Source organism: Acromyrmex echinatior, chromosome 1, assembly GCF_024713525.1.
Source record: "Acromyrmex echinatior isolate Ae372 chromosome 1, ASM2471352v2, whole genome shotgun sequence".
NCBI lineage: Eukaryota > Metazoa > Arthropoda > Insecta > Hymenoptera > Formicidae > Acromyrmex > Acromyrmex echinatior.
The window spans coordinates 16530593-16547044 of record NC_141852.1 but is presented as its reverse complement, the minus strand read 5'-3'; the positions used below and the strand labels follow the sequence as shown (position 1 = coordinate 16547044).

At 28.9% G+C, this 16452-nt stretch overlaps 4 protein-coding genes across 8 annotated transcripts; 2 read left to right on the top strand and 2 right to left on the bottom strand.

Annotated features, from left to right (window-relative positions):
- The first annotated feature begins 2635 nt into the window (after positions 1 to 2635).
- Positions 2636 to 4702, top strand: Vps60 (vacuolar protein sorting 60). The gene is made up of 4 exons (XM_011070400.2): positions 2636 to 2857; positions 3051 to 3368; positions 3450 to 3677; positions 4349 to 4702. Exons 1-4 carry the CDS (start codon positions 2789 to 2791, stop codon positions 4397 to 4399), a joined length of 666 nt encoding a protein of 221 aa, XP_011068702.1. The 5' UTR covers positions 2636 to 2788; the 3' UTR covers positions 4400 to 4702.
- On the bottom strand, positions 4600 to 7425 carry LOC105154704 (tubulin epsilon chain). Of its 3 annotated transcripts, XM_011070399.2 has the most exons (10): positions 7315 to 7425; positions 7044 to 7129; positions 6712 to 6944; positions 6500 to 6615; positions 6236 to 6424; positions 5841 to 6092; positions 5631 to 5777; positions 5396 to 5545; positions 5138 to 5312; positions 4600 to 4936 (listed from the first exon to the last, which is right to left on the bottom strand). In XM_011070399.2, exons 2-10 carry the CDS (start codon positions 7066 to 7068, stop codon positions 4790 to 4792), a joined length of 1434 nt encoding a protein of 477 aa, XP_011068701.1. In that variant the 5' UTR covers positions 7069 to 7129; positions 7315 to 7425; the 3' UTR covers positions 4600 to 4789. The 3 variants fall into 3 exon arrangements, with proteins under 3 accessions (XP_011068701.1, XP_087270164.1, XP_011068700.1); XM_087414038.1 differs by lacking the exon at positions 5841 to 6092; XM_011070398.2 differs by lacking the exon at positions 7315 to 7425 and having other exon boundaries at positions 7044 to 7183.
- A 70-nt stretch (positions 7426 to 7495) lies between these two features.
- On the top strand, positions 7496 to 11051 carry Nemp (Nuclear envelope integral membrane protein). 3 transcript variants are annotated; one of them, XM_087414140.1, is made up of 8 exons: positions 7496 to 7722; positions 8318 to 8430; positions 8536 to 8758; positions 8837 to 9003; positions 9087 to 9296; positions 9365 to 9483; positions 10251 to 10412; positions 10494 to 11051. In XM_087414140.1, exons 1-8 carry the CDS (start codon positions 7632 to 7634, stop codon positions 10615 to 10617), a joined length of 1209 nt encoding a protein of 402 aa, XP_087270266.1. In that variant the 5' UTR covers positions 7496 to 7631; the 3' UTR covers positions 10618 to 11051. The 3 variants fall into 3 exon arrangements, with proteins under 3 accessions (XP_087270266.1, XP_011068698.1, XP_087270301.1); XM_011070396.2 differs by having other exon boundaries at positions 9365 to 9489; XM_087414175.1 differs by lacking the exon at positions 9365 to 9483 and having other exon boundaries at positions 7497 to 7722; positions 9087 to 9196.
- A 708-nt stretch (positions 11052 to 11759) lies between these two features.
- On the bottom strand, positions 11760 to 13845 carry LOC105154707 (uncharacterized). Its single transcript, XM_011070401.2, has 2 exons — positions 13256 to 13845; positions 11760 to 12683 (listed from the first exon to the last, which is right to left on the bottom strand). The coding sequence occupies exons 1-2, from the start codon at positions 13347 to 13349 to the stop codon at positions 12214 to 12216; spliced, it is 564 nt and encodes a 187-aa protein (XP_011068703.1). The 5' UTR covers positions 13350 to 13845; the 3' UTR covers positions 11760 to 12213.
- Positions 13846 to 16452: the final 2607 nt, after the last annotated feature.

The window sequence follows — 16452 nt, the reverse complement described above, 5'->3', positions numbered from 1 at the left end:
GCTGTATAAAAGAAATCGGAAATCCTGATGTATCCTCGAGGACTAGAAACTGTCTCAACAACAATCGACGCAAGTGTCACGAGGCGGCAGCGGTAGCTTGATAAGCGCAGCGCTCGATAAGAGTCGAGAGAGCCGGTTTCGGTTTACGTACAATGGGACAGAGAGAGGAAAAAAGAGAGATGAAGCGAGGTACAGCCTCCGTATGGTGTCCGGGGGATTAGAAACGACGCGTAAATAAAAATATCACGACGGGGGCGATTTATAGCGGTGGATAACGAGGAGATCGCGCGCGCGCATTCTCGTTGGAAGAGGAAGCGAGTGTACGCGCATGCGCACTTGCTACGATGGTGAAGCACAGGCCACGTCCGTAATTGCACGCGGTATCTTGCATGCCTTCTCGATGTAGAGGTACCGTCTTACGGGGAGGAGGCGGCGGCGACGCGCTGCCTCCGTCGCAGGTTGGCCGTAAATCTCTCATGATTAGCCACGGGATGCGAATTACTGACCGTCGACGACGGCATAGATCAAGACGCGGCCTACATTGTTCATAAATGCGCGTTCCCGCGCTTTGACTTGCGTAACGCCCATTCTACAAATTAGTCAAATATTCTCTTCATATTTGACTGCAATTGGTCAATTCTTACAACCACAACTATTTACAACTTATGCTTACACAATTGTAGAATAAATTTAACAAGACGGAATACTTTCATCCGGCGTTACCGCGTCGAGACTAATCTAATCGTTTTGACGGATACTTTTTTGATATCATCGATAATGTGGGACGATGATAAGGTCTTGGATTTAATCTCTTTGCGATTAGCGCGATCGTTACTTTCTTTATTTTTTTTTTTATGTAAGTATATATCATGCTTAACTGATTTGGATTCCGTAAGAACTAAATGCAAAATCGTAAGACTCATTTAACTCTATATAAAAATATTAAAATAATATTAAAAAAATAAAAGGAAAAATTAAAGATAACTTTTATTTAAGGTTCGATCCATTCACCACGAATCTTTAGATTGATGACGTAAAAAAAAATGCATAATGAAAATTCTTGCAAAATATATTAAAATAGAAATATATCCTTTAATATTTTTAAATATATTCTTTATATATTTTTAAATATATTTTTCGATATATTTTTAAATATTTCTTTTAAATATATTTTTCTATATACTCACGCGCAAAAAAACCGGAATACTAAATTTCTGCACAAATTTTTAATATTTTCAAATAGCAATAACTCAGTAAAAAATTATCATAGCGAAATGTTTAAAAAAGCCTTTTAAAGCTTGAAGTCTACTCTCCAAATCGGTACTTTAAAAAATGGTCGTACTAATATTATGTGAAGTTACATATAAACATAAACGAAGATGCATAAATTCTCAAAATTTTTTACGAAATTTCACGAAGTTCCACAGCGCCAATTAAAAATTGCGCACAAATAGATTAGTTATTCAACATAGATTAGTTATTCAACATTGAAGCAAAAACGACCTTTTTGTTTCAATGTTAAATAACTTGAAAAACATTTCGCTATGATGATTTTTCACTGAGTTATTGCTATTTAAAAATATTAAAAATTTGTGCAAAAATTTAGAATTCCAGTTTTTTTGCGTGTGAGTGTATTTTTCAACATATTAAAATAGAAATATATATATATTTTTTTCAACAAAATAATATTTACATTTGAGAGTACATTTATATAATATCGAAAACTCATCTTTTCGGAATAGAATAAAATTATATTTATCTCAAAATTTGACAACTCATATATAATCATATATAGTCATATATTTTTTTTTGGTTAGGCATAATTCAATTTCAAATATATATAGTGTTATATATTTATTAATTGCCAGATCACAAAAGGAGTTTTATTGCAAATAATATTTTATTATAAAATGTTCACATTTTAGTATAGTTTGTAAGAATTTTCGATCTTTACGTAATTTTTTTGCTTCAACGTCACAATCTAAGATGGTTGTCAATAGTCGAGACAGACGTCAAGATAGAATTAAAATTAATATGTCTGTTTTCTGTTCCTGCACTAGACTGCACTAAAACTTTTTTTTTCGCTTTCGACAAATATCAAACATATACCTATTTCACTTTAAGTTCCAAAAGTGTATACTAGTTCAGCCACAGAAAACAGACCTCGTATATTTTTTTGTTTCTAGACCTTCAGATTTCAATCAAAATTTGAGTTTTTGCAATGAACAAGTATAAGATAATGGAATTAAACAATATGAAAGGATTTGTTTGTTACATCTTTTTTACCTTACGTGAGTGAGATGATTTCATATTCCCTCGATTATTCCGAACACCGTGCCGTCAAGAAGTATTGTCTTGGAATAAATATTACTTCTGTAATTAATTAATTGTTTAGAAACAATTAATTTAGACATTACTACGAAGCGATGTACGACGATCCATTGAAAGAAACTCCCAATTTTCGCAATAGAAAAACGATTATCAAGACGAAAATATTGATATTTGAAACGTTGAGTCTGCAAAGATGGTCGCAATATTATATAGAGGGCGCCAGAGTGAGCTTGCGGCCGAAATTTTATAGAGCGCTAACTCACGGCCGGAAAAGGTACTTCCAGAGTGTCTATGGTCACGTCATCGCTTTACAGTCTAAAGTCACGTCTTTCGTTGCATTACGCAAATACACTCTGGTCCCGTCTGTCTGCATATCATTGCGTTTTGACGTTTTGGCAGGAACATCACCCGTGTAATAGTTACCTCGTTGTGTATTTAATCAACATTAATTTGCAAAATGAACAGGCTCTTTGGACGTGCTAAACCCAAGGAACCGCCACCAAGCATCACTGACTGCATCGCGGGGGTAAAGAAGATAATCTATTGTTAAAATATGACCATTGCTATTTTTTTATCGCGTTACTGCGTCAATCATAATATTCGTGCTGCAAAAATTAGCCTGATTTTACATTGAGGCATGATATGTCGATAGCCAGACGTTTTATAATTGTTTGAAACAATAGGGATCTATTTGTAAATACATAATGTTCTTCATTAAGGTTGACAGTAGGGCAGACTCTGCAGAAAAGAAGATAGCTAGACTAGATGCAGAGTTGAAGAAGTACAAAGATCAAATGGTTAAGATGAGGGACGGGGCAGCAAAGAATGCAGTAAAGGCCAAGGCTCTGCGTGTGTTAAAGCAGCGAAAGATGTACGAGGCTCAAGTAGATAACCTGCGTCAACAGGCATTCAACATGGAGCAAGCAAACTATGCCACTCAGACGTTAAAGGATACCCAAGCAACTGTAGTTGCTATGAAAGAAGGCGTTAAGCAAATGCAAAAGGAATTCAAAAATATTAACATTGATCAAATTGAAGTATGTTGGAAAATAATTTTATAATATAAATACTTTAATTAAATCTTTAATTTAATGCTACATATATTGCTGTATATACAGGATATGCAAGATGATTTAGCAGATATGTTAGAACAAGCTGACGAAGTGCAGGAAGCGATGGGTCGCAGCTACGGAATGCCAGAAATTGATGATGATGAATTGGCAGCGGAACTAGAAGCTCTTGGTGATGACCTTGCCTTGGATGAAGATACTAGTTACTTAGATGATGCTATTAAAGCACCTAGTGCCCCAGACAAAGAACCTGGAGCAAGTTCAATCAAGAACAAGGTTATTATTTAATATTGATACACACAATTTTTTCTGATCCTTTAAAATTTGTTTGTGTCACATGCTCCTATCGTAACTCTTACTCCAACACTTGGAGTGAATAGGAACTTTGGAGGATGTTTGGAGCATGTGGTGAAAACAAACTTTACAGGATGGGTTGTTTGTGTTCTGAAAATTGATATTTTTATCACATTTACAAATATAAAATTAAGTAATTATGCCTGTTAAAGTTAGTAATTATATCTTTATTAAAATTAAATAATTATATCTTACATATAGTTTAACGTCTTTGAAGTATTTGTAAAGTATGTATTTAAAAAATGTATATAAATGTATCATAACTAATTTTTTTTTGGTGCATCTAGTATTTTAAAGAAAAGAAATATATAGGACATGAATGATTATAAAGGTTAATAAGAATACCTGATAATATAATTCTATGCAGCAAGTTGATGTTATTTATCATCATTATGTGAAAACGTTATCATGTCAATTTCACATCCAAATGACAAATAACATCACCTTATTACCTGAAATGAAAGAGGATGTATAGCTTATGAATTCTTTAAAACTGTATAGTTAGTCAAGAATAAGAAAAAGAAGATAATTTATTTACATATAAAAACTGCTCAAATTTCTAATTGGTATGTATGTTTTAAATGTGCTTACAGGATGGTGTTCCAGTGGACGAATTTGGCTTGCCACAAATACCTGCTAGTTAAATTTAAAGATACATCAAAATGTATAGATAAGGCAAATATAAGCTTAAGATTATTCGCATGCATGCCCAAAGACGTAAGATCCTTCAAAAACAAGACATACGGCTTTTAATCGATACTCACGCAACATAAATTAATGCCCTAACAATGTTTTGTTGACGTAACTTGCATAAAGGTATTTAGTTTACTTCTGTATCAATAGATTTTTGTTACTGTCTTCAAAGTCACTATTTTTATTATATAAATATTATATGTTGTACATAAAAATTAATAAATTAATAAATATTAATTATAAATGCAGGAAAATTTTTTGTTATACAAATGTATACAAATGATATAAGATTCATTCAAATTCTTCTTTTTCATCTTCTTTTTACAAAATTATTTTTTTGATTAAATTACTTGCAATCTAGAGATACTCGTCTCTTCCATATTTTGTATTTCTGCATAACATTCACATAAACTGAGAATATTTTCTTTGCTCTCAATAAAATGCGTTTCTTCGAATCCATGTACTTGCGTATAGTGATGAACATGTGCCTAAAATGCAATTTCTAATTTATAATAAAATGTATATTTTATAATCATGCAATCATGAATTTAATGTTGAAAAATAATTTTCGCAATCATTTTTGTTTATTGAATGATATATTTCAAGAATAACAAAAATGAACGATTTCAGAGACTAAAAAATTATGCCCGTTTTTTTTAAATATAAAGTTAGCTTTCATTATAATGTACCTTTTTCTTATACAATTTAGAAAACTCTCGGATTATATCTTTGAATAATGAGGACATGGCTGATGAATTAAGAAGACATAGCAATGATGATGAATGCCCCGCTGGAGGAACCGAACATAATCCTATTTTCATACAATCCTTACTCCATAAAGTAAATTTTGATTTGTTTTGAAATCTACGAAAAATAATATAATTAATATAAAATAATAATTGAACATTGCTATATGTCTATTTTAAAAAAAGCAAAAGAGATTAAACCTTTCGATATTTCGTTTTATGTCAGTCAAGGTAGTATTTCCCCTCGCAATGTGCGCTGCGGCAAGAATGACTGAAGTAGATTGAAGTGGATCTAATCTAATTAATTGATTATTTCGCGACCATGCATTCGTGAACATTTCGTCCTGCAATCTTAAATATTAAATTAATATTTTACTATTTTTTAATTTCAAAACAAAATTTAAAAGAACAAGAAAGAAAGAGAAAATTAACATACTTTGTTTCTTGCATGGTGCACATATTTGGAGCAGATAAAGTGACAGGGCTGATACTACTGAATATATAATGTAATTTTGAATAAGGTACTAAATTTGTAGCTATTTCATTCATATCCATATTTAAACTTCCTGGAAACCTGGATCCACTAAAACAAATTGCTATCTTTACAATGCCAAATCTTGTAATCACAGATCTAAAATTTAATTACCTAGTCAAATGCAAGAGCATATTGACAACGATACTATTCATATCTTGAAATGGTTTGCACGAGGCATTATAATTTATTTGGCCCGTGTTATCTCGTTTATTTATTTGAGAATTACATATATCTAAGAGAGCTTTATTCTCTACAGGAAGTACACATGTGGCATGTTCTACAAGTTCTTGAGTTGCAAGTAATGTGTTGTAAGGGGCAGTTATAGTATCTTGTATATTTGCTGGATATACACATGACACAATTCTAAAATTATTAAATCTTATTTGTTAACAATTCTAAAATATCAATTATATGTAATCTGATCTTTATATTCTCAAGTTATATGTGATCAAGTTTTAAGATTTAATTAATCAACATCTAAGTATACATATTAATTAAAAAAGCACCTTTCTACATGAGGGTAATTATCTTTTAACAGTTTTAAGACTGCTGTTCCTAATCCAGATCCAGTGCCACCTCCCAAGGAATGCATCAATAAAAATCCATGAAGTCGATCACATTTTTCAACTATGCATCTTACACTTTCTTCTAAACGATCATGATAATCGTTACCATGAACATGATATCCTATTGCCCTAGAAATCAAATTATTACACTGCGAATTTTTGTAGTGTTATTTAACATATAAATGTCTTTTTTTCACAAACTACCAATTATTTCCAGATCCTGGATAATTCGTTACAACACATGTCTGATCAAATAACTGGCGTAATGGACCTTGCTTAAACCTAGATAGAACGCTGTCTTCCATATCTACTAAGACAGCCTGTTTCAGAAAATTATTATTAAATATTAGAAAATATGTGTTAACTTTTATTATTGCAGTGTTAAGAAATTAAATTAAGTAATATTAAATACACACCCTAGCTTTAACTTTAGCTGCATTTAAGTCAGCTACATCTTGAAAATGCAATTTAGAATTATTATTTGGAATATGAAAGAAACTAGAAAAGGCATTGGAAAGATCGCCAATATGTTTGACATGATTTCGTTGTACTTTGAGCAAATTGACACCACCGGTAGTAGTCTGAATGCCATATTCATGCAAGGCTAAGGGCCAGAAAGCTGATCCTATTTGATTCCCACACTGGCCAACTAAGATATTGAAGAAAAGAAAATAAAAAGCAAATTATTTTTCAAATCGCTGTCTTCATTGATAAAACCGTTTAAATTATGTCGGTTGTATGCATTTACCTTGCACTGTAACAAATTGACTCATTATTTTTATTACATCCAGAACCTAAGATGTCGATATAATTCGTCATTAAGTCCGACAATTTCTACAATAAAAATTATTTCCTGTCAACTTGTTACGTTTGAGACTTTACGTTTAAATTGTTTGTTTACTTCAATTGCACTCTTATGTTACGATTTTTACTATAAAATCACGTAAATAGATAGAGAGTTAAGATTTAGAGGAAGAAAGAGGAAAAGAAGAAGAGAAAGATACAAAAGAATCAATTACAGAAGAAACAGATGTTTTTGACGTGTATGAATAAAAAAGAAACAGATGTTTTTATTATATACACATAAATGTTCCGGTTGGCAGCCAACATATCACCTCGGCTCGCGAGATCTCGCTCATCTCGCAACACTCGAACAATCGATAAAGATCGATTCACTGCATCCGTTTTCTCGCAACAATCGACAATTCATGTTTAAATTTTTCATTTTGTCGGCTTTTCGATCTAACCGGTCTGACTAGTGCCAGCGGTATGCAGCGAGTTGTATGGCGAAAATAATATTAGTGAATGTGAAAGAAAATTTCGTTAAACCGGGAGAATGGATAGCGCAGCTGGACTGTCGAAATGGATTCTTCTGTGTCTCTATTTATCTCAATATGCGTTCGCACGTCGTATTCTCGACGAACCAAGTAAGCTTTAGTTAACCTTTCCATTGACCAGAAGATAAGCTCTTTGATGATTCTGTTATCAGAAATTGTGCAATTGAGAAAAGCAACAATAATATATCATTGATAATTAGCTGTATGATAACACATATGCCAGGCGATATATGTACTTAATCATTAAAATGCTCCGAACAAAGTGCACAGTCATGGCTACTTATTTTGTTATTAAAATGTAATAGTTAATTATATTAGGTGTTGGAATTAATTCGTAGCGTTTTACAAGTGATGGGAAGTACTTTCATTAATGTATTTTTTAATGCTCATGTGAAATAAATAACATTCTTTCATTAAAAAACGCTACGAATTAATTCCAATACCTAATACTTTCTTATTTCCTTAATCATTATATATAATTATAAGCTTAAAATATGCAAGGTTATTTTAATTATATTCTTAAAATATTGTTTTATTATTAAGTTGTTAACATTCAAACCTTTTCACAACTTAAAATTGACAGAAGGAAAAAAATTGCATTCTCTGTTTCTAAATGCTGTTAGACTAATTTATGATTGTAAGTATTATTTCTTATACTTTACAGTTATGATATATTTTGTTTCAGAAATACATTTTTTAAATGCAGATGACAGTGTACAAAATAATCATCCTGGTCTAAAAACATATTGTCACAATGCTACATCAAAGTACTTAACACATATGTGGAGAACAATGACTGTAAGAAGCTTTCAGGAATACACATATATATAAAAGATTTTATATGATACAAAATCTTTATAAATAAAATATTTACACATATGATATAAACTTTTAATATTACAGATGCACCTGAATATTAATTCAGACTCTTATATTTTATACGATGGCAAAACACCTCAAGAAATCCACCAAAAGTATGATGAAAATGATAAATCATGGAGTCTTAATCTGTTTGATACAGGAAAACATAGGCAATTTAAGATTAATCCATTTGAAGATACATGTATAGGTATTTATATAGATTCTCCCAGTGAATCTGTCTATATAATGACATTGAAAGAAACACGTAAGCATCTGAATTGTTTTGAGATTACTCCATTTTATATGTTAAAATAATTGACAATATAGTATCCTTTATCATCAGGTATCAATGTTTGGAGACTGACAATGATGGTAACAGGTATTATAGTTTTTTGGTGTGCCAAAATATTAAGTCGGAATTCATTGTTTTATTATGCCTGTGGCATAATACTTGGAGTCAGTTTATCTGTTATAATTTTAATATATGTGGCTGGAAAATTGATTCCACGGGTATTTATTTTAATATAATACATATATTTGTTTCTAATATATTTTTTAATAAAATATTGTATATACATATTTTTCTTGTTAAGGGAAAAGCTATGTACGTAATATTTGCTGCATCGATGAGTCTTTATATTGCTAAAACATTATGGGAAAACATGCAATTAATTATAATGCAATATAGAGAATGGGTGATGTGGTATGTTCTTGTTACATCTCTGATTAGTTTCGTAATTTGCTACCGTTTTGGTCCAGTTACCAATACGAGAACAAAACAAATAATAGAGTGGTTTTTGCAGGTAATGTGTCATCTTCTTGTGTACGTTCTTTTTTTTAATTTATTTTTAATTGTTTTATGTTCACATAGCTTGTAGGATTGGCACTGATTTATCATAGTAGTCACTTTCATGAAGCATCCTTTTCATGTTGCATTATTGTTATACTTTTCTATAACTTTCCGAAAGCAGCATTTGGGCGAGCAAAGAGGTATTGGTAAGCATCGATAGGATGTAATATATAATTGTAATATATAATTGTATTCGTTGTTTTAGTCAGCTATGATCTATGTACTGCACAAACTTACAATTGTGTGAAAATTCATTATATATACACTTTTCTCCTTTTGTTTGTTGTTTTTCTTTTTTGTTATCTGTATGCATTTATACTAATTTTATAATAATTTATAGTTTTGTGGATACTTAATATTATTTGAATAATAAGTTATGTACATGTTGCTAATGCTTAAATTAATATATATTTATTTATTAGTGCACAATTCTATCTTAAGTACAATTATGTTATATTTACTTAGTTTTATGTACTATATATAGTTTTTATTATAAATATTCATATACTTTTATTAAGCTTAATACGTTCAAACAATTTATGAGTAATTTTTGTACTTACAATGTATCTTGTATATTGAGCAGTTGTATTTTTAGTTTTTGCAATAAAATGCATTATATTCTCTTTTAGGTTGCATTTCATCTTTATACTAATAAATTTTATTTAGAATTAATATTATAAATCTTACAAATATCTACATAAACAATTTATAAGCGCATTAATAACTAACTTGTCAAATATCTAATCCTTATTATTGGATATGTTTGGGCTGTATAAATTTTCCAAATATGCAATAATCAATTATATATTAAGTACACGAAGATTTTTTATATTTTTTTAATTTTATCTTTGAACATGAAAACGAATGAGGTAATAAAGAGCTTTTTCTTTTTCTTTTTTTAAATGAGGCAACACGTGTTTCCGGAAAAACGAAAATTAATTAATGAAGACCAATATCGTCAAGAAGGAATACGACAAACTAGGAAAGCTTTAAAAGGATTGCAAAACTATTGCTCCAGTCCAGAATGCAATCCTTGGAAGACAGTTTTAAAATTGAAAGATCCGATAAGGTTTCAATCTATTAAATTTAATATTACACAATACGTAGTAGCAAAGCGTCGTAATTATCAATATAAATATGAATCTTTCAGATTTGCGAAGTTTATGGAAGGAGAATCGCATTTATTAGAAGATGAAATCGAAGAACACGAAGAAGAAATTTCGAAAATTTTAGAAAAAGGGGAATATACGGATGATGATGATGACTCTTTCTGAATAGAAATGCATCTTTTCTCCTAGATATTGATCCCAATCTGAAGAGTACTTATCTGAGATACTTACAGTATCTGAATACAAGTGCTTAAATAAGAATTTCATAAGAAGTATCATGCAAAAATTTATATTTACTTCTTATAACGATAGTTTAAGCCTAATAATAATATATATAGTATTTATTTTTTGTTTGCGTGTTAATAAAGATTTTTCGCCTAAAGAGATTGTGAAATAGGTACTTAAAATAATAATATAAATTAATTTGTTTATATCTTCGCTTAAACAATTCTATGTGATGGATTTCTCAAAAATATGTATAGCTATACATGTTTATGAAATAATTTTTTTATGAAGATGACGTGTGTGTTATATTAGTAATATTTTTCTGATTATACGAGAGAGATTGCATAAAAATAAATAAAAATTTTATAATCCAATTATTTTATTGTTTATTTTCTTTACTTATTCCTATTTTTTTCTATAATCTATCGTAATATTGTCATAATTAAGCATATATGACAAAATCTGAATTGCAAAAATATTTATACATATTAAAATATTTTATTAGTTTAAACAATTTATACTTTGTTTACATTAATGTTGTATAATATTTTTTAATACATAACAAATTTATTAATTTTTTTATATGTATGTTGATTTTTCGCCAATTACATTGTAACAGATAATTTAATTGTTGCTTTATTTTAAAGCTGTTATATATAACAATAAAGAAAATATCTAAATAAGTTTTTATAAAATATTGCTTTTTTTAACTTTATAGTTTTTAGTGTGTTTAAAAAAAAATGAAAAATTGAATTTTATTTAATGCCTATAACGGTCGGATCTTATGTTAGATGCTTTAAATAATTAGTGTGAATTTATATATTAAATATGTAATCATTTGAACTGCGCGCTGAATTGATTTTCGGATTTTAAACGCAATTAAACTATTATAGTAATGTTACAAATTAAATTGACATTTAATTTGTAACATTACTATAATAGTTTAATTGCGTTTGAAGTCCGAAAAATCAATTCGGCGCGCAGTTCAAATGACTATATTTAGTACTTATATAAATTTATATAGAAATTATTAAAAACATCTAACGTAAGATTCAGTTTCAACCGTTATAAGCATTAAACTCTTATTTGTTGTTTATTCACATATACCCGGTAAAAAATTTGGTATGCATGAATATGTATAAATGTATATAAATATACATAAATACGCATAAATATTTATTAAAAAAATTAAGTTTGAAGAAATGTAAAAACATTACTTACGTATAATTATATATAAAATTATGCATAATTATGTATGAGCGATTTTTTTTACATTTTTCTAAACTTGTTTTTTTCTAAAACAAACAATGCAAAAATTATCTTTTTAATTATTTTTTTATGTTTTCACATTACTATTATTATTTCTATTACACTAAGTAATTTTACAAAAAAAAAGGATATATGAACATATAAGGACTGATAATCATAATTATACATATTTATGAATATTTCGGCGTGTTTATGTATGTTTATACATATTTACGCATAAAAATTTTTTACCGGGTACGATCTTAATAAATCGTTTATTATTGAATTTTAACTTGGAACCTGTTTAGTAATTTGTAAAACTTTATATAATATATTGAATGCAGTGATCATAGTATTCATTTGTTCAGGTAATATTCCAGTGTCCTTTGCTTTATTCAACACCGCGTGCAAAACGGGTAGAAATACTTTTAGAAAAAAGACCTTCGCCACTTCAAACATTTTGTCAAATAATGCATTGATTATTCCGCGTCCGAAATTGACTGTGTTTTGGATAACTTTCTTAAACTGATTTAGCAATGTCGAGATGTTAGCTGAAGCTATTTCGGATACATCTTTTCCAGTCAATAAATCACTTATAAAAGTCATGAAATTTTTATCTGTGGATTTAACATCGTTAAATTCCAATAAGCTTCTGAGTGCGTTTATGGGAGTTGGTATAACTGATAAAATGGTTCTCTTGTATCTCGCGAGAGATCTTTCGAAAGGCACATTTGCAGAGTTTTTGTAATCTCCATTATCTGAAAAAAATGACACATTAAAAGGATAATTATTGTATAATATAAATATTAAATTCTGTATTAATTTTATCTATTCATATTTTATTTATATAAAACTATACTATAATATTTAATTATATTAAGGTATTGTTCTAAATAATTGTTCTTTTTTCGAATATATAAAAATCTTTTTCTCTGAAAATGATTGCTGCCAAAGTGTTTGAAATTTGAAATGTTTAATTAAAAATGTATTATTTTTATAAAACTTATGCACACCGCATTTTCATTTGTCTATTTTATTTGTAAAATTTATTTTAATATCGAGAAATCTATACTATTTTTTATATAAAAATTTTATTAATTTATTTAAAAAGTGCATATTAAGGAGTGATTTAGTAAAAACATTTTTTTTAAATATTATTTGGCCTATATATTAATCCGTAAATGACAAAATTCTGTTTGTTTCATAACGTGTTACTTAATGTCATAATGCTGTAAACTATTAAAATATAATTTCATCAAAAATTAAAATATTTTTAAATAGTAACGCTAATATTACAATCATATTATTAGTATGTTATTGTAAAACTTACTTTGTATTACTTTAGTCACGTAATCTCCTTCATCATATGTCTGGCAGGCACCGTACACTACAGTCAGACAAAGAATCAGAAGTGGTATCTTCATTTTGCAAATGATTAGCTTTACTTTATTAGAAGTATCAAAATCTGTCGATTTCGACTGGCGTTTTTTATTTCCTTTCTTTTCTCGTCGGAATTTTTTGCGATTAGCCACTTTTCTAACGTATGTCGCTCCTTTTTATCGTTACCTTTTGGTAGAAATCTTCGACAGAATTAATTAGTTTAATACAATCTTTTGACAACCTGACGTTCTAGTCGTCTTAATTGATTCCGTAAGTGATAAAAGTTTCAAATAATGTTCGGAGCAGACAGTGCGATGTCTCGAATTAATGTTCTATTTGCTAATTGCTCCCGGTTATTTGCATTCGAACATTAACTTGATCATTTATTTTGTTCTACGTTTTATTCGTTATATTAACAACTTTTGCTTATTTTGACGATAAATATAAATTTGCACTAAACTTGTTTGCTTACGAAGACAGCATTTGTAGAACTAACAATACAAACGACTTTTCACGGACAGCATTGACGCATACTGTGTTACGTATACAAGTCCTCGTTATCGGTACTAATTTCACATGGAAAAACGTTTTCGATATCTACAGTGACATTTACGGTCTATCTATACCTTCTTTCTATTATCGCTGCATTTTTGGCGTAATGCGATACATTTTGGTTTCCGGGTATATTTATTAAATAAAATGACAAGTTATTTTGTGAAAACGCTCGAAATAGATACATAACTTAAAATGCTAAACATTAATAAAATATTGTTTTCATACTTGCACAAATGAACCTTGTCGAAATAAATTGCCAATCAGTTCTGCTATTTTTCAAAAAAGGATATCGGTTTTGCTGACATAAGTTGCATTTTCTAGCTAAGAAACTAAGATAATGCATGTACATACATATCATATATTATGATTTTAATAGTAAGAATCAACGATCTTATAAAAATAATCACAAATAATCACAATCTAATTGCTTATAAGTAATTATTACTCATAAATATTTCGTTAAAAAATATATGATCATTATTAACTAATTTTAAAAAAATAGTAAAAAAAGATTTGTCATTGTATTGTATCATGTAATTTATTGTATTAGCAAATACAAGAAATTTAAGATTAATACTTGTATTAACATTATAAAGATATGGATAAAATAATATTAATATATTATTTCGCTTTATTAGGTAAATGTCGATCTAATGATATATTCCTCAGACTTATGTTATCAATCGAATCAATTTGTTTGTGCCTTATTTTATTAACTATTTCATCGAACGTTCGCGAAATGCAGAAATCGTGGAGTCCATTGGACGTAACAGATAAAAAAATTGATTAATCGATTGTTCATTTCAAATTTTTTATCACATGATTGAATAATTAGGTGAAGAAACAACGACACAATAAATAGTAGTCTATGATTTGATGCAAGCAAGAGCGCCGCGAGGAGTGCACTTGCACCCTCCTGATTCATAAAATAATTAAATAGGAAATAGGAAAATTTACAGGAAAAAGAAGTCGCGTAATTATATAATATAATTTTTTTAATTGAACAGAAATTCAATGCATAAATGCTAATTAATGTAATAAAATTTTAAGAAATCCATTTTAGAAAAATCAATGTTGAAACGAAAATTTAATTATTGCAGTCCAAATTTGTTCGTCGTATTATCAACGAATTCATTAATAGATGCAGTCCATTTGATGCTACGAATGCTTCGAAACTTTTGATTGATCAATCAGAAGAAAGAATTTTATTAACTGACCAATCAAAAAATGCTTTGAAGCATTCGTAGCATCAAGTGGACCATAGCCATTATCTGCAATTGGAATTCGAATTTGAATTCTTCTGAGTGCACCCTCTCCCCCCTGCAAATAGTTTTGCCAGCGCCCATGGATACAAGCCAAATTTATTATTAGAAATCAAGCTAATCAAAGTCAAGAAAGAAAACTTATTTAAAGACCAAGAGTATAAAAATAAAAGAAGAAAAGTAAAAATTCGTAGTTGTATCGGAAGAATTAAACATAATAACATTATGACTGACAATGAGTTAAAGATTGGATGTCAGAAATAAAATAGAAATTATGAAATGTTAAAAGCAAATATGTTTTAGAAAAATATTTCGAACGTTTATAAAACCCGATCTACAATTGCGTAAAAATAGTTGTAAGAACCGATTTTAGTCAAAGGATGCACCGCAAAGGCTGCACCGTATCCGAACCCACGCGATAAAGTTTCTTAATAAAGCAATAAATATTAAATAATTATTAACAATGTAAGTTTTTTAGCAAATAATCGATAAATTACAGTATATTTTATTTACATTACAATATATTTTATTCACCTTTGATTACTTATTACACATTTCATTACTGGTAATATAATATTGTAATGTATTTATTATTTTAATTTGAAAACGTTTTTTGTAAGGCTGACTGACCCGCAAAAATTGCTTGCATACAATAACAAATTAAGTTGATAGCAACTTAGCAAGTTTATGAGAAATTGACTCATGGATCTTACTTGCATATACACTTAATTTGATTTTATAATATTGATTTAGTATCAATATTATTTAAATTGTTAGTCAATTTAATGGTGATATTACTACTCTGGTTTTGTTAATAAATACGTTTTAAGACCAAAAATATTTCGGCGCACGTTTGCAGAATTGGACATGTATATAAATTCATACAAAAAAATCTGCGCACTAATTGTAAGATTCAGCTTAACCGCATAAAGGCCTTTTTTTGTTTATTACTTGTGTATATCATATATGCGGTCTTAAAGACATTTTTATGTTTAAAATTTACGTTTAAACTGTTATTATTAAAAAATATATTTTATTTTTGTTGTAATAATTTTTCTTTGAATTCCAAGAATTTCCGCATTTTTTTGCACCCGGCTCCATATTAGCTAGAGCAGGCCTTGATTATAAGTATAAACATAGTTGTAGTTGTAAGGATTGACCAATTATAATTGAATACAAGAAGAATATCCGACTGTGATTGGTGATGTCTTGTAATTATGACCACTTACAACTAATATTTACGCAATTGTAGATCAGGCTTAAAGATTATTTTGCAATATTGTAAAACGTTAAAATAATCGTAAATAAATTATATTTATGAACAATAAAT